The sequence below is a fragment of the Abramis brama genome (genome assembly GCF_963993115.1).
Source record: "Abramis brama genome assembly, chromosome: 21".
NCBI lineage: Eukaryota > Metazoa > Chordata > Actinopteri > Cypriniformes > Leuciscidae > Abramis > Abramis brama.
The window spans coordinates 24,360,978-24,381,799 of record NC_139983.1 but is presented as its reverse complement, the minus strand read 5'-3'; the positions used below and the strand labels follow the sequence as shown (position 1 = coordinate 24,381,799).

At 37.1% G+C, this 20,822-nt stretch overlaps 2 protein-coding genes across 3 annotated transcripts; one reads left to right on the top strand and one right to left on the bottom strand.

The window, feature by feature from the left end:
• Window positions 1-91: 91 nt before the first annotated feature.
• Window positions 92-4,033, top strand: haus2 (HAUS augmin like complex subunit 2). The gene is made up of 7 exons (XM_084096225.1): window positions 92-394; window positions 1,833-1,938; window positions 2,020-2,115; window positions 2,201-2,270; window positions 2,361-2,493; window positions 2,608-2,716; window positions 2,953-4,033. Exons 2-7 carry the CDS (start codon window positions 1,852-1,854, stop codon window positions 3,064-3,066), a joined length of 609 nt encoding a protein of 202 aa, XP_083952351.1. The 5' UTR covers window positions 92-394; window positions 1,833-1,851; the 3' UTR covers window positions 3,067-4,033.
• On the bottom strand, window positions 3,640-18,963 carry heatr4 (HEAT repeat containing 4). 2 transcript variants are annotated; one of them, XM_084096223.1, is made up of 15 exons: window positions 18,840-18,909; window positions 18,666-18,717; window positions 16,429-16,802; window positions 15,828-16,009; window positions 15,539-15,694; window positions 15,215-15,358; window positions 12,363-12,539; window positions 12,050-12,219; window positions 9,766-9,870; window positions 9,544-9,662; window positions 9,285-9,465; window positions 9,096-9,165; window positions 8,826-9,015; window positions 8,659-8,737; window positions 3,640-3,773 (listed from the first exon to the last, which is right to left on the bottom strand). In XM_084096223.1, exons 3-15 carry the CDS (start codon window positions 16,797-16,799, stop codon window positions 3,702-3,704), a joined length of 2,016 nt encoding a protein of 671 aa, XP_083952349.1. In that variant the 5' UTR covers window positions 16,800-16,802; window positions 18,666-18,717; window positions 18,840-18,909; the 3' UTR covers window positions 3,640-3,701. The 2 variants fall into 2 exon arrangements, with proteins under 2 accessions (XP_083952349.1, XP_083952348.1); XM_084096222.1 differs by having other exon boundaries at window positions 18,666-18,963.
• Between the last annotated feature and the right edge of the window lie 1,859 nt (window positions 18,964-20,822).

Here is a 20,822-nt window from a genome sequence, read left to right as displayed (position 1 = left end):
ATATATGTATACGTTTGTATTTTATTTAGTTATTATTTTATTATTTTAATTATTTTAACTTATTATAAAATGGCACAATTGTTCTTGTTGTTGTGTATTTGTGAATCTGCTGACCTGAGAAAGTATCACGACCTTCTTTTACGGTCTATGATCACGACGAAGGAAGCTCTAATTTCTATGATCTGTATGTCATATGCTTATTATTGCAGGTTAGTGATGAATCCTGTGCCAAATGTATGCATATGTTGACGATATCTGCTCTTCTTTGACGCTTGCGTGCTGTGCTGGTGTTCAAGTGAGAAGTTACAAAGAGGCGGTATTTTGAAACAACACAGACGTTTTATTTGCCAATATTAGGCAGATCGAGGACATCACATTGATTCAAGAACGACAGGTAAAATACGGAACGACATGAAAATCATAAGTCACGCAGCAATAGTGTCAGCATCTATATTAATAAAACAATTCAATTCAAATTTCAATTCAAATTTATTTGTATAGCTAGCGCTTTTCACAATACATATTGTTTCAAAGCAGCTTTACAGAAAGTGCATTTCAGAAATGTACATAGAGAAATACAGTTAGTTAATCATGTATTGATTTAGGGCATAAACATATCGCCATCGTCGAGTCGTCTCTTCACAGGCGCCGAGTCGTCTCTGCACGGGTGTTGGAGAATCTGTAGTTTTCATGAGAGGCTGGATACAAACTGGAGCTGACGATCTGTATTTACCTTGGGACTGGCGTCCCGAGATAACAACAGAAAAGCAGATGGGAAATAATTAGCGTAGCTGCTGTTCGTAATATTAATGTTAATGCATTCAATCTGATTCAACTGTAGTATAAAAGGTAGGTATTATGTGAATGCTTGGCTAAAGAGATGCGTCTTTAATCTAGTTTTAAACTGGGACAGCGAGTCTGAGCCTCGAACAATATCAGGAAGGCCATTCCAGAGTTTAGGAGCTAAATGTGAAAACGCCCTCCCTCCTTTAGTGGACTTAGATATCCTAGGAATGACCAGAAGCCTCGAATTTAGTGATCTTAAACAGTTGAAACGTAGCAACTAGTAAGAGCAACAAGCTATCTAAGTTATTTAGTTTTACTTTAGAAAGTAAATTACTGGCCGTTAATTGTTTTAGGAGTCTTAGAACATGTTTTACGAGGGTTCATTTAATGTCTCCAATGTCCATCAGTGGACCACGGAACACCTAAAGGTATAGTTACCTTTTACCTTTTGAAAATTAAAGTCACCATGAAATCAGAGTGGACAATTCTTATTTTTAATGGAATATTGCATTATTTATTATAAATGGTTTATCCGTGCACATCATTATTTAAAATAAAATAATGTGTCCTCGTCGGCCCTAATCTTTAAAAAATAATCTCCTTCTTGTGACAGTCTCTCTTTGATGACGTGTTTAATGGCGCGAGGGCGGGACAACCTGTCACTCATATGAGATCACATTACAGATGGACAAAATCAAGTCCCGCCCTACATAATTTCTGCATACTTGGGTACACATCACACTAAGGGGAAAAAAGACTTCCGTTTCATGCTGACTTTAAATGGTTTCTCGGGGGGAAAGCAATACGCTTGCGAGATCATGTAAAATGTTTGCAAGCAAACGCAAAGGTTTTGCGGGTGAAAGCGAAAACTTTGAAATATAAGTTTTCCTTCCATCTGATATTTTTTCCCATAACAAGAATGTCCGTAGGGCCTATAACAAAAATATGCAATCTGTTAGTTTTAATAAAAGACAATTGTGAAAATGTCCATATCTGAAGAACCACCTTAATTTATCAGGCTGTTTTGTTTGTTGTATTGCCACCAGGTCTGGAATCACGTATGTTATGAATCCCTGGGACCCCATTACTTACACAGTGACACCTGCTGCCAAGATTTTAGCCAGATGTGTAACATCGGGTACCATGACACAGGTAAACCAAGAGAATATATATTTTTTTATATGGTTCTGGTGGTTAATGTAGGCTAATGCATTTGTGTTGTGAATCTTATAGGAGGAGCTTGATGCTCTCCCACGGGATTCAGAAGTCTTTTCCTCGTATTTACTTGAAGCTGAGCAGCTCAGCAGAATTAGACATGATCTTGATCAGGTTGGAAACAAACTAGAGCCATGAATTCTTTTGATTTTTTTTGATTTTCTGAAATGATTTTCCATTTGTCATCATGTTGTTTTAGACTAATTTAGATTTAGAACTGCTGAAGCTGGAAAGAGACGGTGCAGACGTCACTCACGGTCATTACCTCAGTAAGTGTTGGAAATGGAATTGTGCGCATAAATTCACATTTCAACACGGAATTACACATACTCTAACTATATTAAAATTTTCTTCGTAAGGTCAAAGATTTGCTTCCTTGCAACAGTTCACTTCCCACCTTCAGGAAGTGTTGCGAGAACAGACAATCCTGCGAGAGAGACTCACAAAGCCACTGTGTCAGCAGAACCTGCCCATTCAGGCTGATCTTCACAGGTCAGAGGCTTTTTATGTGCCACTCAAACAAAATGGTTTTCGTTTGTACTTTTGTATCGAAATATTTACTTACAGTATTGATTATTGTTCAATGTAACATAAATCTGTGTGCAGATATGTGGTAGAGCTCATGGGGATGGTGGTGGAGTTTATTCAGAACCTGGAAATGAAAATTGAGATTGTTCGAGCAATTCCAAACACTGATAGTTATCTGAGTAATCTGGTAAGCCTATACACACACACACACTCTATTACAGTATATATATGTTTTTTTGATGAATCAATCAACATGAATGTGGTCATTTGAACTAAAAATATACAGATCTATGGTGGTTAAAGGTTCATATAAAAATGTGTTATGCTTTGAAACCACTGTCTAAGTGATGTTCTTTACCTTTATTCTCGCAAACATGTCATGTTTATAATGTAAATCCATAATATAACTATTCTCCCCATCAGAACAATGGCAGAACTCAACTGCTGGCTCAGGTCACTGAGGTGGAGAACCTGTACAAGCAAGTTCTGAAGCGACGAGGACATTCACAGACCAACATTAAAGACATGTCTAGTTGATAAAGAATTTCAGAATAAAAATCACCTACTGTTTGTTCAGGATACTAGTGGACAGTGAAAATTATAAAAATAACTCGTTACAAAATCCTTGACTAGATGTAGTATACATTTTTACATTCGCATTTTCTGTTGACTTTATACTTCTAAATATAAGCTCTCATATTTTGTTTAATGTTGTCTCTATCTGTGTACCTAGTGGTTGCTGACAAGGAACTTTGATACATTAGAGAAAAATGATTTATGGATTATATTCTGCAGCAGTATATACATTTTCAGGCATGTGTTTAATTTTTTTTTGAGTTTTTCTTTTGTAATAATTATAGTGAATAAATGTTTCACATTTTTAACCAAAACCGAAGGGTTTCAGTGCTGGGAACCAGCATCATGTATTATATTGTTTGTGTACTACATATAGTCTACTTTTACTGATATCTCAATATACTATCAGTGTAAAATTAGTGACCTGTGGGATACTTGATACATCAAAGCATTTCTGGACATTTAGCCTGTTTGCTTGAACGTCAGTGAGTGCAGTGAATGATTTTTAGGTGGAACAACTCAAAAGGTTTGATTTAGTGTTCAGGCATTTGAATATTTTATATGGTAGGACAAATGAAACCATAAATTCAGCACAATCATTTCTGCTGTTGCTGCTTTCCCATCTCTTCTTGATGTGTAATGATGAGTTTTGAGCACAACCACTCCATCTATAGAAAAACAGAAAAAGAGCAACTGGCAATTAGTGTGATGCTGAGATATCTATTTCTAGAGCAGTGATTCTCAACCAGCAAACTTACAAGGGGGGCGAATATGTTATGACTTGCATTTAAAAACTGTTTACACCTGTTGTATTCCCAGGTCCGTTTGGACCCTTTATAATGCAGTCATAACTTAATATTTTTCAACTAAAACCATATTGTATCTGATCAGTAACTTGCCATTGAGTGAATGCACACATTTTTTTAAGTTTTGAATGTTAGCATGTTTTTACCATGCTATTACTTCATTAACCCCCTTTTTATTAAAGGAACACTCCACCGTTTTTTGAAATGGGGCTTATTCACCTTCTTTCCCACATTTAGATAGGTGGGCAAATGCATTTTTGTCTCAGTGCATGCATTGTTTTAGTTTGACAGGGTCGGCACTAGCTTAGCTTAGCATAATGAATGGAATCCTTTGTTGCCAGCTAGCATGGCCTGAGTAAAAGTGATATAAATTTTTTTTAAAACCCACCTAATTACTTCTTGTGGCCTGCGTATTCACAACAAGTACAAATAGCGATGCAGATTAACACTAGGCGATTTCCTAGGCAGATATTGACTTGGGACTATATTAGGGGGAAGCACAGGCGAAGCACTGCTGCTTAGGCGCAGAGATATCACGCCCAAGTAGCAGTGCTTCGCCTGTGCTTCCCCCTAATATAGTCCTTAATATATAAGTCAATATCTGCCTAGGAAATCGCCTAGTGTTAATCTGCATCACTATTTGTACTTGTTGTGAATACGCAGACCACAAGAAGTAATTAGGTGGGTTTTTAAAAAATGTTATATCACTTTTACTCAGGACATGCTAGCTGGCAACAAAGGATTCCATTCATTATGCTAAGCTAAGCTAGCGCCGACCCTGTCAAACTAAAACAATGCATGCACTGAGACAAAAATGCATTTGCCCACCTATCTAAATGTAGGAAAGAAAGTGAATAAGCCCTATTTCAAAAAACGGTGGAGTGTTCCTTTAATTTTAAAATAATAATTAAAATGTTACAAGAACTACAGCAAAAACCATTATGATGCAAGAAAAAATAATATTTTCTATCAATATTTAAGTGAAATTTTATTTAGAATATATCATATGAAATTTAAACAACATATAATATGAAAATTACCCGTATAAATGGATTTAATTTAGTTCTTTTGAATCTTTTTGAGTCTTAATTTATGAACTAAACTTAAACTAAACATTCTTTTTCTAACAAAACAACATCAGTATTACTCTGAAATTCTTTTCAAACAAAATATATTCATTTTACTTGCATAAACGTTTACTTTCAGATGATAAACAGCCTGAATATCCTTTTAATGCTGCAATGGTTCATCAATAGGTGGCAGCAGAGTGAAATGCCGATTTTAGACTATTTTTTCAAATTTAGACTATTTGGTCTGAACTTTTGGGCCTGGTTTCACAGACAGATCTTTGATTAAGCCAGGATTAAGCCTTAGCTCAATTAGGGTATTTAAGTAGCTTTTATTAACGTGCCTTACACATTTTTTTTTTTACTGGTGTGCAGAATATTAAGATATGTCAGGGCAAGCTACTTTCAAACATGCATTTTAGTCTGGGACTAGGCTTAAGCCTTGTCTGTGAAACCGGGGGTTGATCTACAAACAGACATAAATAAAAAATTTCATAATAAATTCAATTACATTTCAGAATAATTTTTTGTGTGTGTGTGCACAAACATGTTTATGAACAAAACGCTGTCCCAGTGGGAAGGAAAAAATGTGTGTATTTTACCCATATTTTACAGATATATTTTGAAGCAAACTTCAAATCAGCAATTTCATGTGTAAAGCCACAGTTCATTTTAGGTCAAAACTGACCTGAACGCAAAAGGTGTAACAATTTAGTTAACTCTAAATCTCTTACATTTAAAAAAATAAAAATAATATATATATATATATATATATATAATTTTATTTTTATTTATGTACCTCATCTAGGTCAAAACGGATCCGAATGCATATGGATATATTCAAATAATCTCTCTAGTATAAATTAAAATGCTAAAAAACATCAAATCAAGATATATATTTATTTATTTATATTAATATATTAAATGGAAATATTTCTTATTTTCCCATCAAAACGTGTTTTTTATTTTAACTCCTGAAATTACAAAATGTTAAATATTTAATTAAAAAAATAAAATAATAATTATATATATATATATACAGTGCTCTGCATAAGTGTATACACCCATGCTAAAGTTGACTAAAAAGAGGAATAAAAAATCATATTTTGGAAATTGAACTTAATGCCTTAATTTAAAAAATTAGGAAAAATCCAACCTTTAAGGACACCAATTTTCTTTGTGAATGAATAATGTATCGTAAATAAATAAATGTTCTTCCTTAAAATACATGGTGCATAAGTGTGTACACCCCTATGTTAAATTCCCATAGAGGCAGGCAGATTTTTATTTTGAAGTATTTTTTTTAATTATTTTTTTAGGATACTATATGCATCCTGATAAAGTTCCCTTGGCCTTTGGAATTAAAATAGCCCCACATCATCACATAGCCTTCACCATACCTAGAGATTGGCATGGTTTTATTTCAGTTAGCCTAAAAGCTAGTTTGATTTGCATTGAGAGATGATCTTATGGAAAGTACCCCATGCCAATCTCTAGGTATGGTGAATGCTATGTGATGATGTGGGGCTATTTTAATTCCAAAGGCCAAGGGAACTTTATCAGGATGCATAGTATCCTAAAAAATAAAAAATACTTAAAAATAAAAATCTGCCTGCCTCTATGGGAATTTAACATAGGGCTGTACACACTTATGCACCATGTATTTTAAGGAAGAACATTTATTTATTTACGATACATTATTCATTCACAAAGAAAATTGGTGTCCTTAAAGGTTGGATTTTTCCTAATTTTTTAAATTAAGGCATTAAGTTCAATTTCCAAAATATGATTTTTTATTCCTCTTTTTAGTCAACTTTAGCATGGGTGTATACACTTATGCAGCGCACTGTATATATACTCCCCTTTCTGTTGAAAAAAGTTTGAAAACTAATTTTGTGTGGGACAATGGGGGGCCTTAGAGTCAAAAAAGTTGAGAACGATTTGCTGTTCTAGAACGAAATGCATTGAATAAACTCATAGCTCTGTGTCTGACGTAGAGGCTGACATTTTTTCCCGCGGGATTGGAAACAAAATCACTATTAATCACGGGATTGGGACGGGACAGGAAAAAATGTAAGCGGGAGTGGGCGGGACCGGGAATCGTAATAAAACTATGATACCCAACTTTATACAAAAATATACAGTTTATATAAATAAACTCTATATTTAAATTTTGAACCAAATTCTATTTGCCCTGTCTCTTTGCTCTCCTATTTGCTTTGGTGTGGCTGGTAAAGTGAATGACGTGCTCCACACACCCATACCAGTTGGTGGCTGTAATATGCGTGCCTGTGTGTGTTTGCATGGATGATTTACAGGAAATTTAATGCGTTTAATGTGCATTGTTTAAACTGGCTTTCAGTTCAATAAAGAAACATAAACTGTGCTATGCGTGTTACGTTACTCATTGCGCGGCTCGCGAGCCTCATGTGGCTCGCCAAGCTTTAATTTGTTGCTCGCATGGCGGTAAAAAATATGGTGATATGATCATGCAGTCACTACAGATATTTCATAAAAACATTAAAAACAAGTAGGGCAATAACATAACCCATTGCAAACTCAAAGTGTCAGCTCTATTACAAATAATTTAATAAGGGGTGCTTTATCGAGAGAACAAGTAAACACTTGATCGATTGAAAACCGAAACTGAAAAGACGACGTATGACGCGCTGAACGAGCTGTTCTCCTGATGAATAAAGTGTCATATAAATGAGTGTCCTGTCATTCTATAATTCTCCTTTCAGTCAACTGTGAAGTAGAGCAGGACAAACGGCTCACCAGTCCTTTCAGATTCTCATCCACAGCACGGCGCCGAAACTATGTTCATAGTTTGCAAATTATGACCAGAATTGGATAAAAATTAAGTCTGCTGTTTAAAACAAATCACGAACCAACGTATGAGAATGGTTATTAAGCAACAACAGTGTAAACTTTGTATATTTGTGCAGTGTGCGCATGTCAAAAAATCTATTCCGATTTGAATCGTTGAATCGCGCACATCAACCCGATCATGTTTCACAGCACGATGTTTAGCGTTCATGTAAACTACATTCAGATTCATCAGTCGGAATGAATTCAGTCCGAATGAAACAAAAGTTGTGAATGTAAACATCCAGTCTCTGTGGAGATGCCAGTTATGGTGGTCTTTCTTGGATGGTTGGATGCATGATAGGCTAATGTAGAAAAAAAAAATGCTTATTCCTTTTTCATTAAGGGAAATCATCTGGTCTCAGTAACAAATTTGACTGTTAAATCATGAAGACTGTTTTTTTCCTCACCCTTTGTTACATTGCATATTTACTGTTCAGGGGTGACAGATTGATAAGCAGACATGGTATTTATGACTGGATGTAACTTTTTATGCTTTGCGGTAAAATGGCTCTCCTACTGACTTTGTAGACTACTATCAGTGCGGCTCTCATGAAAAAAATAGTGAAGACCACTATCTGTACTGTATTTTTTTTACTTTGACAGATTCCGGTCAAAAAACACAACACGGGAGTGGGAGGGAATTAGGAGTCATTCTTCTGGGATTGGGACGGGATTGGATGTTTTTTCGTGGGATTGGGACGGGACAGGATTTTTTTTGTGGGAGTGGGACGGGAGAGGTTTGAAAATCCACTCCCGTGTCACCCTCTAGTCTGAAGCTATGGTGACATAAAATAGTGAAGTGTACTAACCTGGAGCTTTATCTCATGAATCTTGCTTTCATCTCGCTGCAGGCTGTACCCATGCTTTTCCAGAAGACCTTTAATGTGCCTTAGTGAGAAAAACGATTCAAGTAACATTCAGAAAACAATTTTTACAATCTTACTCACAATAATGTCAGTGGCCTATAAGCACACACCTCTGCACCTCAGTGTTGGGTTCCAGTGCATAACGCTCTTGTAGGAAATGCTGTAACTCGGGGCCCTTTGCGTCTAAATCGCTCAGGGCCTCACAAGCAGCAATGCGCACACTGGGCTCTTCCTCATGGTGTACAGCCCACATCAGCAGCTCCTGGAAAGCTGGGTTCATCCAACCTATTTTCTTTAAAACTTCATTTGTATAATAATATTTATTTAGTGCACTCATAAAAATAGTAACATAGAATGGCTGCATTCATTTTCAAGCTCACCATTAATTGCTTCCACTTTAACCTCCCATATTGGCTCATTCTGCATCAGGTTAATTAGCTGATCAACGACCTGTGAACATGTTTTATGCGGTCATTCGAGTGAACCCTCAATCTCTTTTTCACACAATTTATTGTCCACATGCTATCATAGATCTATTGTGCGTTTGCACAGCTGCTTCATTTCCTCACCGACTGGTCTTCCATCATTAGAGAGGCTGCAGTCAAGCAAGCTTGTTTGCGTACAGTCACATAGTCATCATTAAAGCACCGCAGGAAAGTGGGCAGTAGCTTGGGTGTCATTATTTTGAGTTGACCAATTAAGATCAGCGCTTCCAGGCGCCAAGCGGTTGGACCCTCCTCCAGCTTTGCGCTGTGGAGAAATTGTTTGTCTATTAAGAGTGAACTGAATATAAATGCTCTGATGTGTCTGTTGGGTAGAGATAGTAACCTCAGCTCACTGTGCATCTCTCTGGCCATGTTCAGTTTACTTAGAGCCAGAGCTGCAGCACGACGAACAGCACAGCTCCAGTCGTTCCACATCATGTGTATCAGTTTGTTGCAAAGATCCTGCATGAAAAGCATTTCTAGTATGTTCAGCAATCATAGAGATATTAGATATGTAGATATACTGTAGGTGTCTGAAATGTCCAAAATAATTACATTATGATACCTTGTTGATTTGACTTCTGAGCTGTGCAATGCTAGTACAGGCCTGAACTCGTGTTCTCCAGTTAGCGCTGTTTAACTCTTCTGCTAGAAGAGAGCGCACTAGTGTCTGGATGGGAAATACCATGCAAAATGTAGGGGGTCAGAAATATTAGTTTGAAAGAAAGAAATATTTATTGATCAAGGATGCATTAAATTGATCAAAAGTGACAGTAAAGACATTTATGATGTTACAAAAGATTTCTGTTTCAATTAAATGCTGTTCTTTTGAACTTTCTATTTATCAGAGAATCCTGAAAAAAATGTATCATGGTTTCCACAAAAATATTAAGCAGCTGTATTCAGCATTGATAATAAGAAATGTTACTAGAGCACCAAATTAGCATATTGCAATTATTTCTTTAAGTATTATTTGACACTGAAGAATGGAGTAATGGTGGCTGAAAACTAAGTTTTACCATTACAGGAATATATATATATATATATATATATACAGTGAGGAAAATAAGTATTTGAACACCCTGCTATTTTGCAAGTTCTCCCACTTGGAAATCATGGAGGGGTCTGAAATTGTCATCGTAGGTGCATGTCCACTGTGAGAGACATAATCTAAAAAAAACCCCCCAGAAATCACAATATATGATTTTTTAACTATTTATTTGTATGATACAGCTGCAAATAAGTATTTGAACACCTGTCTATCAGCTAGAATTCTGACCCTCAAAGACCTGTTAGTCTGCCTTTAAAATGTCCACCTCCACTCCATTTATTATCCTAAATTAGATGCACCTGTTTGAGGTCGTTAGCTGCATAAAGACACCTGTCCACCCCATACAATCAGTAAGAATCCAACTACTAACATGGCCAAGACCAAAGAGCTGTCCAAAGACACTAGAGACAAAATTGTACAAGGGCTACGGGGAAATTGCCAAGCAGCTTGGTGAAAAAAGGTCCACTGTTGGAGCAATCATTAGAAAATGGAAGAAGCTAAACATGACTGTCAATCTTCCTCGGACTGGGGCTCCATGCAAGATCTCACCTCGTGGGGTCTCAATGATCCTAAGAAAGGTGAGAAATCAGCCCAGAACTACACGGGAGGAGCTGGTCAATGACCTGAAAAGAGCTGGGACCACCGTTTCCAAGGTTACTGTTGGTAATACACTAAGACGTCATGGTTTGAAATCATGCATGGCACGGAAGGTTCCCCTGCTTAAACCAGCACATGTCAAGGCCCGTCTTAAGTTTGCCAATGACCATTTGGATGATCCAGAGGAGTCATGGGAGAAAGTCATGTGGTCAGATGAGACCAAAATAGAACTTTTTGGTCATAATTCCACTAAACGTGTTTGGAGGAAGAAGAATGATGAGTACCATCCCAAGAACACCATCCCTACTGTGAAGCATGGGGGTGGTAGCATCATGCTTTGGGGGTGTGTTTCTGCACATGGGACAGGGCGACTGCACTGTATTAAGGAGAGGATGACCGGGGCCATGTATTGCGAGATTTTGGGGAACAACCTCCTTCCCTCAGTTAGAGCATTGAAGATGGGTCGAGGCTGGGTCTTCCAACATGACAATGACCCGAAGCACACAGCCAGGATAACCAAGGAGTGGCTCTGTAAGAAGCATATCAAGGTTCTGGCGTGGCCTAGCCAGTCTCCAGACCTAAACCCAATAGAGAATCTTTGAAGGGAGCTCAAACTCCGTGTTTCTCAGCGACAGCCCAGAAACCTGACTGATCTAGAGAAGATCTGTGTGGAGGAGTGGGCCAAAATCCCTCCTGCAGTGTGTGCAAACCTGGTGAAAAACTACAGGAAACGTTTGACCTCTGTAATTGCAAACAAAGGCTACTGTACCAAATATTAACATTGATTTTCTCAGGTGTTCAAATACTTATTTGCAGCTGTATCATACAAATAAATAGTTAAAAAATCATACATTGTGATTTCTGGATTTTTTTTTTTAGATTATGTCTCTCACAGTGGACATGCACCTACAATGACAATTTCAGACCCCTCCATGATTTCTAAGTGGGAGAACTTGCAAAATAGCAGGGTGTTCAAATACTTATTTTCCTCATTGTATATATACAGTATATACAGTTATTTTAAATTGTAATAATATTTCACAATATTAAATGCAGCATAAGAGACTTCTTTCAAAAACAAAAAAACAACCCCAAACTTTTAAACTTACATTTATGACAAAATGTAAACAAGATAAAAGTTTACATAGTCTAGTGCATGCATAAATGATATTATGCAAAAACCAATGAGAGAGTGACTCACAGTCTTGCTGCTGATGTTGGAGAGTAACGTCATCGACTGCTCCTGATCTGAAAGAGCGTCTCTGAGGAAGTGCTGTGACAGGAGTCTCTGTATGACAGCTTGACTTGCATCACCGTCGATCGCCAAGCACTGCGCCGCCACCCAGCTGTCCGCGCCTGTGCCAGAGGGGTCTGAGTCATAACATATGATGGTCATTTTGAGTCAGCATCTGAGTAGGATAGATTGCTTTACTTGTGACATTAATGTTTGTTTTAGAGTTTATTTCAATTGACATTTTTAGGTTTCAAGCACTGGTCTCCTTTCGTCTATGCACCTTGTTTTATCGTGCTTCGTAGTATGTCTCTGGCGTGTGTGTTAGGTGTCCTCATGGCATACTGGCACACTGCAGCAGCCATCTGAACTCTCTTCACTGGATCCTCAAGGGCTGAGAACATGAGAGCCTGCAACTCCTGCGGTACCGCCTTCAACTTCCATTCCTTACTATGTTGAGCTGAGCAAAAAGAAATTAGAAGTCACTTTTTGGATATAAAGATATTTATTTATTTATTTATTTTCTTATTCATTTAATTATTGCCTTAAAAGGGTTTATATTATATTATAATATTACAACACCATTGAAAAGTTTGAGGTCGGTAAGATTTTTAAATGTTTTTGAAATAATTTTCTTATGCTCTTAGGCTGCATTTAATGATGTTTTATTAACAAAGTTCAGGAGGAGCACGTTCAGATAATTAACACAAGTGGAGAGCACTCAGCAATCAATGGTAAGAGGTATATATACATTCAGCAGTCTCACCTCAATCCATTGACAGTTTAGCAGCATCCCTCCACCACCCCTTCGCCACACTTCTAGTCCTAACCATTTACATACGGGGGGGAGTACTCTGGGTTCGGGCCGAACTCCGAGCTCGGAGCCCTCCCCCTGGACAGCACGCCAAATACGCATTAAACTTTACCCCCTCTAATTGTATGTAAGTGTGAACTCGTTAATTTGTTCAATAATCCAGTAAATCCAGTAAGATATTTTACTATTTAAAACAAGTTTTCTACTTTAATATACTACAACCATACTACATAGAGACCAGTAGAGACATACTACAACCGTCCTTCGGATGAGACTTCTCGTAAAAGAGTAGGGGTGTAACCCCGGTGTCCTGGCCACATTCCACACATTGGCCCTTAACAGTCATGGCCTCCTAATAATCCCCTTCCATTGAACTGGCTCTATCACTCTCTCTCCTCTCCACCTATAGCTGGTGTGTGGTGAGCGCACTGGCGCCGTTGTACTGTGGCTGCCGTTGCATCATCCAAGTGGATGCTACACACTGGTGGTGGTTGAGGAGAGATCCCCTGATATGATTGTAAAGTGCTTTGGGTGTACAGTAGTACATATGAAAGCGCTATATAAATGCAAAAAAAAAATAATAATAAATAAATAAATAAATATATATATATATATATATATATATATATATATATATATATATATATATATATATTTTTTTTTTTTTAAATGCAATTTATTCCTGTGATCATGGCAAAGCTAAATTATCAGTAGCCATTACTCCATTATTCAGTGTCACATGATCCTTCAGAAATCATTCTGATATGCTCTTACTTTTATCAATGTTGAAAACAGTTTAATATTTTTGTGGAAACCTTTGGTGAATAGTAAGTTCAAAAGAACAGCATTTAAAGTATTTGACAGATTTTTTTTAACAATGTAAAAGTTTTTACTGCCACTTTTGATTAATATTAAAAGTATACATTTCTTTAAAAAAAATAAAAATAATAATAAATAAATAAATAATATATATATATATATATATATATATATATATATATATATATATATATATATATATATATATATATATATATACATACACTCACCTAAAGGATTATTAGGAACACCATACTTATACTGTGTTTGACCCCCTTTCGCCTTCAGAACTGCCTTAATTCTACGTGGCAATGATTCAACAAGGTGCTGAAAGCATTCTTTAGAAATGTTGGCCCATATTGATAGGATAGCATCTTGCAGTTGATGGAGATTTGTGGGATGCACATCCAGGGCACGAAGCTCCCGTTCCACCACATCCCAAAGATGCTCTATTGGGTTGAGATCTGGTGACTGTGGGGGCCATTTTAGTACAGTGAACTCATTGTCATGTTCAAGAAACCAATTTGAAATGATTCGAGCTTTGTGACATGGTGCATTATCCTGCTGGAAGTAGCCATCAGAGGATGGGTACATGGTGGTCATAAAGGGATGGACATGGTCAGAAACAATGCTCAGGTAGGCCGTGGCATTTAAACGATGCCCAATTGGCACTAAGGGGCCTAAAGTGTGCCAAGAAAACATCCCCCACACCATTACACCACCACCACCAGCGTGCACAGTGGTAACAAGGCATGATGGATCCATGTTCTCATTCTGTTTACGCCAAATTCTGACTCTACCATCTGAATGTCTCAACAGAAATCGAGACTCATCAGACCAGGCAACATTTTTCCAGTCTTCAACTGTCCAATTTTGGTGAGCTCGTGCAAATTGTAGCCTCTTTTTCCTATTTGTAGTGGAGATGAGTGGTACCCGGTGGGGTCTTCTGCTGTTGTAGCCCATCCGCCTCAAGGTTGTGCGTGTTGTGGCTTCACAAATGCTTTGCTGCATACCTTGGTTGTAACGAGTGGTTATTTCAGTCAAAGTTGCTCTTCTATCAGCTTGAATCAGTCGGCCCATTCTCCTCTGACCTCTAGCATCAACAAGGCATTTTCGCCCACAGGACTGCCGCATACTGGATGTTTTTCCCTTTTCACACCATTCTTTGTAAACCCTAGAAATGGTTGTGCGTGAAAATCCCAGTAACTGAGCAGATTGTGAAATACTCAGACCGGCCCGTCTGGCACCAACAACCATGCCACGCTCAAAATTGTTTAAATCACCTTTCTTTCCCATTCTGACATTCAGTTTGGAGTTCAGGAGATTGTCTTGACCAGGACCACACCCCTAAATGCATTGAAGCAACTGCCATGTGATTGGTTAATTAGATAATTGCATTAATGAGAAATTGAACAGGTGTTCCTAATAATCCTTTAGGTGAGTGTATATATATATATATATATATATGAATTGAAAGATGTATTTTGAGCTGACAGATTAACCTGCTTTGCCAGGGTGAAGCTCTTCTTGTGGTCCATTAACTGCTCTTGATGCACAGGTTATGATGGCCTCCAGCCGCACTGTGTAATTAGGGTCACTAAGAGCCCTTTTTAGACCCTCGATGTTCACGCTCTGCAAGGGCAACTCTAGATGAAACAATAATAATTTTCCAAAAGGTTTTTCCATGACAGCAATTAAAATGTACGCAGGTATTCAAGGTGCTTTCCTTCATACAACACACACTGTATTTCTATTTATATAGCTGTGTACTTCACGGCTAACAAAGCTAAGTGTATTACTTAATAAATGTAATAAGAGAAACATACTGACGTTGCAGGCAATCCTCCACTTGTCAACTGCATAGCGAAGAGTGGAAAGTTTGGGCATCTCAGGATCCTGCCCGCTGAAATCAGGAGGCTTGAGGGCATAGTCAGTTCTGGTGGAATGATCCACCCATCGCTGTTCTGCATTTACAGCTCTGCCTGCCAAATGTAATACATTAACCTAATATTTAGAACCACATAAACCTTTTAGCTGTCACAATGACATTTTTAACACTAATAGTGCACTTTAATTGCAAGTAAACTTAAACACTTAATATATAAGTAAGTCTACCTGAGACGATCTCCTGTGTAAAGACATTCTCTGTGACATGGCTGCCGGCACGTGGATTCAGGATATCCTGAAGACGAGAGGCCTGTGGGATCTCAATGTGCTTGATGGTCACAGTGGTTGCTGTCTTATTTAAGTGGTTCTGCACATTGATGCTTACTGGAGAGAGCCCATAACCTGGTATCCTGTTAAATAAGGACAGACACCACAAAACAACAACAACAACAATGTGAAATACAAGTGTGTTGGGTCTAAGTGTATGAATTAACCCTCATGTCATTCCAAACCTGTATGCATTTCTTTCTTCTGTGGAACACATACACACACACACAAAAGAAAGAAAGATATTTTGAAGAATGTTGGTAACTAAACAGTTTTAGTTTTCATTGACTTACATTGTATGGACAAAAAACACAATATAACAGAAGCTGTTGGGTTACATACATTCTTCAAAATATCTTCTTTTTTGTTCCACAAAAACAGCATGTCATGCAAGTTTGGAACACATGAGGGTGAGTAAATGATGACAGAATTTTCATTTTTGGGTGGACATCCAGTTAGAAAACCATTTTGATGGAAGCAGAAGATTCTGTGACAGTATTACCTGTGTTGTTTCCTCGGCTGCAACAGATTACTAGTCTTTTTTTGTGCAGGAGCCTGTAATGAAATTCTGCCTTCTTCTTGGGTTAAAGTATTAATGTTACAGTTTCTTTTTTTGTTTCCATGCTTCGTTTTTTTCTTTAATGTGGTGCATGGTGCTAAGGGGCCTGTGGCATTGAAAAGCCAGCTAAAATCTAATTTTCTGTATGAAATGGCTCCCATCTCATAAATAACTTCTTCGGAGAAAGAAAGGCCTTGGCTTGCGTTATTCAGATACTGTTTGTAAAGACACTCCTCTCTGCGCTTGCTATGGTGCTCAGGTCTCCAGTTTGCATGCTGTAAATTCATGGTTGTCTGTGAGGCCTTATGGGACATTGTCTAAAAAAAGGAAACAATGATCAAATAGAAATTGATTATTTGATTCTTAAAGCCTGCTGGGTTGATAAAAACAGCCCTTTTAGCTATTAAAATAAATCTGGAGCCTATGGCGTTATTATCCAGTCAAATGTCGAGAGCGCATTATTGTAGCGCGAAAGTACATTAATATAATGCGCGAGCGCGAATCTCTCTGCTCGCGCTCGGAATATAAATGCGCGAGCGCGAATCTCTCTGCTCGCGCACGGAATATAATGTGCCGAGTGCGAATCTCTCTGCTTGCGCGCGAGAACTGGGTACGCGCTCTCAGATACACATTGCTCTTGTAAGAATTTTCTCTGGGCTCGCTCAGAGAATATGCCTGCACTTAAAACGTGTTCAGTGCAATCGCGAATCTCTCCTCTTTGCTTAAAGTAAGCATGTGTGCTTAGACTGTGTCCCGTGCGTTCGCGCATGCCTAAGTACTCTTCTCTTCAATTTCTTTATTTTTTTTTATTTTTTATTAATGCCAAGGTATCAAAAATATAACTTGCATAGCAAAAATGTACAAATTACATACAACGGAATAAAGAAAGCAAAGCAGCATATATATATATATATATATATATATATATATATACACATACATTCATATAGCCTGTACATATGCCCATAAAAAAAAAAAACACAGAACAGACCAGAAAGCTTTAATGAAATAAATTAAAAAGTTGAAACAAGTTTATTGTCTTAAGAGCTTTAAGATTCTTAGATAACAAAATGCTTTGGATGTATTGTTGGACCTCTCTTCTAAAAACAATGAATAAGGGATTCTGCTGAGTGAATTTACTACGGTGAATGTGAAATTTTGCAAGGAACTATAATAGATTAATAATAAAATACTCATTAAATGTAGCTTTTGAAAAGGTTTAAATCATAAACACAAGTTGTTCTTTTTGTGGTGCCCCTGATGAAACTGCTCTTCATATCTTCTGGGATTGTCCTCACACAATTATTTTGGGTTGAATTTTCTGCTTCCAGATTTCTCTTTGCTTTAATGCTTTTTAAGGATGTACTGTTTGGTTTCTTTAATATACAAAAAGCTAAATTTAATGAGTATTTTATTATTAATCTATTATTGTTCCTTGCAAAATTTCACATTCACCGTAGTAAATTCACTCAGCAGAATCCCTTATTCATTGTTTTTAGAAGAGAGGCCCAACAATACATCCAAAGCATTTCGTTATCTAAGAATCTTAAAGCTCTTAAGACAATAAACTTGTTTCAAACTTTTTTATTTATTTCATTACAGCTTTCTGTTCTGTTTTTTTTATTTTAGGCTATATATATATGCTGCTTTGCTTTCTTTATTCAGTTGTATGTAATTTGTACATTTTTGCTATGTAAGTTATATTTTTGATACCTTGGCATTTATTGAAAAAAAAAAAAAAAAGAAATTGAAGAGAAGAGTACTTAGGCATGCGCGAAAGCACGGGACACAGTCTAAGCAGCACATACATGCTTACTTTAAGCGAAGACACGTTTTAAGTGCAGGCATATTCTCTGAGCGAGCCCAGGGAAAATTCTTACAAGAGCAACGTGTATCTGAGAGCGCGTGCCCAGTTCTCGCGCGCGAGCAGAGAGATTCGCAATCGGCACATTATATTCCGTGCGCGAGCAGAGAGATTCGCGCTCGCGCATTTATATTCCGCATTATATTAATGTACTTTCGCGCTACAATAATGCGCTCTCGACATTTGACAGGAAAATAACGCCATAGGAGCCCTCTGTAAAACACTACATATAATCAACCCAATGAATAAAGACATAAAATAATAAACATAAAAAAACATAGCCACTATGGTTACTAACTTATGTAAAGCCACCTACCGCCACACTTCACAAATCACGTCTCCACAGCAATCACAGCACAGAGATCACACTGGAAATTTCATAACATTTATTTTTCAGAGCAGTTTATATCAGATGTTTTGACTAACAAGGAGGATAAAATACTTTTTTAATAAAACAAGCAAAGCAGGTCGCTGACAAAGGTAAAGTTACCAGAGCTCTCGCAGCGCTCAAAAGTTGGCATAGCAACGAGACGCGCTTGTTTTGCAGCAGAGCGGCTGCCATGGCTCCTTGAGATTAATTAAACTACCCAGGGACACACATAAATAGATGCCTCATTAGCAGTTGTTTCTATGGGCCGTTATATGTAAGCCGTCCACCATATTGGAACAGTCACAACCGGTCCGTGAAAATTCGAGAGTCGCATGTATGAATATCTATACCTAGACTTCAGCAGATGATTTGGCTAACACGATACAACAAGACAAAGCCGTAAACTAACAGGACATTAAAAGTTACTATAGTAAAAGTAAAAACAGTAAATAAATAAATAAAATAAAAAGTACCATAGTAATGATTTAATTCATATAAAAGTACAAACCAACACATTCTTACCTGTAAAAGGTTATCCCAATTCTTTGGGAATTTAAATCGTGGCGGTTGATGACACGTTGACCGTTCCAAGATGGCCAATCAAAAGGCGGGTCTGTTACAGAAGACGAGTGCGAATTTCAATGTTTTAACAGAGGAAGAGAGCATGGTAAGATATAGGTTGCTAAACATGTAATATCTAATAACCGTTTGACAGTAAGACTGACAGTCATAGGCTATCCGTTGAAATGTGAATTGAAAATATGATATTTACATGATTCATCATATCTGAATGTGATGAGACAAGAAACATTTTACGTTTTCGACATTACATACAAATAATAATAATACCCCAACAAATTAATATAATAAATAATACCCCCCCCCCCCTCCCCCCTCCCCCCTCCCCTCCTAATTTAATTTAATTTAATTTAATTCATCTCTTTTACAAGATTTGTGAGTGATTCTAGCACAGTTCAGTTAGGCTATAGCTTTCTGGGCATACAAGAAAAGTGAGTGAGTTTGGCCTGTTACTGGTGTACAGCTGTTTTGACTTTGGCAAGTGAGTTATGGGCCAAGACCAGACCAAATAATTCCATGCAGCATCTGGGCTGAATATAGGATGAATCCTGACAGGCGGAGGATTCCATCACAATAGCTTCACACAACATGGAGACAATGCTGACTACGCAACAGAGGAAACAAAAGCAATCGTGACCACATCTACATATGAAAAGAATGAACAAATCGATGAATAAAAGACATTCCAGGAGACATTTTGTGGCATGTTTTAGCACTGGCGCAATTTTATTCTGCACTATTTTTTTTAACAGTCACTGCCATTTCAACAGCATTTCTTGTCTTTCTCACAACCATACTTCAAACATACAGGTCAGGCCATAACATTCACTTTAAAGGGGAATTGCTAGATTCTCTCTCATTAAGCTCATTTTATAAGCCAATGTATTTTGAATGTGATGTCTTCTGTCACAGAGACATACACTTTGATATACCAAGATGTGAAGGACCATATTACTGTTTCTGGGAACCTTTTTAGAGGGACAGTTTCCAACAAGCTGCATACATAATAGATCACCTGCTTCTTTGAAACAATGTGAGCAAATTGCCATGCAACCTTAGCTTATATAAACCGGACATCCAGACAATTCTTTGATGCCAACATATTCATTCAATGGATCAGCATTAACAAAATCAACTAATAATGATAAAAGAAATAGAAAATATCCAAAAAGATATCAGTAAGGGTTACAACCAGTCTAATTTCTTTCCTTCTGAAGCATGTATTAAAATCTATTTTTATTTAAAGATTTAGGGATATTCCAATTTCTTTTATTTAACAAATAAATATTTGTAGTCTTTAATAATCCTATAGCAATGCTTATCTTTTTCTCAAGCTTTGATAAATTAGAAATGATACATGGATTAATGCTAAAACATCAAAACGTATTTTTTATTATTAATAAAAAAGTAAATATATATAAATGTAACATGTTTAGATAGATTTTATTTTAAATTGATTTTAAGCTGACATTTGTCAGCCAACCGTTAATAAATAGTATAAATTAATGGTTGATAATTCCAATC

Coding starts and splice junctions, on each gene's coding strand:
- haus2 (XM_084096225.1), top strand. CDS start 1,852: ATGAATCCCTGGGACCCCATTACTTACACAGTGACACCTGCTGCCAAG. Junction 2,116..2,200: donor TTAGACATGATCTTGATCAG/GTTGGAAACAAA, acceptor ATGTTGTTTTAG/ACTAATTTAGATTTAGAACT. Junction 2,271..2,360: donor CACTCACGGTCATTACCTCA/GTAAGTGTTGGA, acceptor TTTCTTCGTAAG/GTCAAAGATTTGCTTCCTTG.
- heatr4 (XM_084096222.1), bottom strand. CDS start 16,799: ATGTCCCATAAGGCCTCACAGACAACCATGAATTTACAGCATGCAAAC. Junction 16,010..16,428: donor CAGCCGAGGAAACAACACAG/GTAATACTGTCA, acceptor CTTATTTAACAG/GATACCAGGTTATGGGCTCT. Junction 9,663..9,765: donor TCAGAAGTCAAATCAACAAG/GTATCATAATGT, acceptor CTTTTCATGCAG/GATCTTTGCAACAAACTGAT.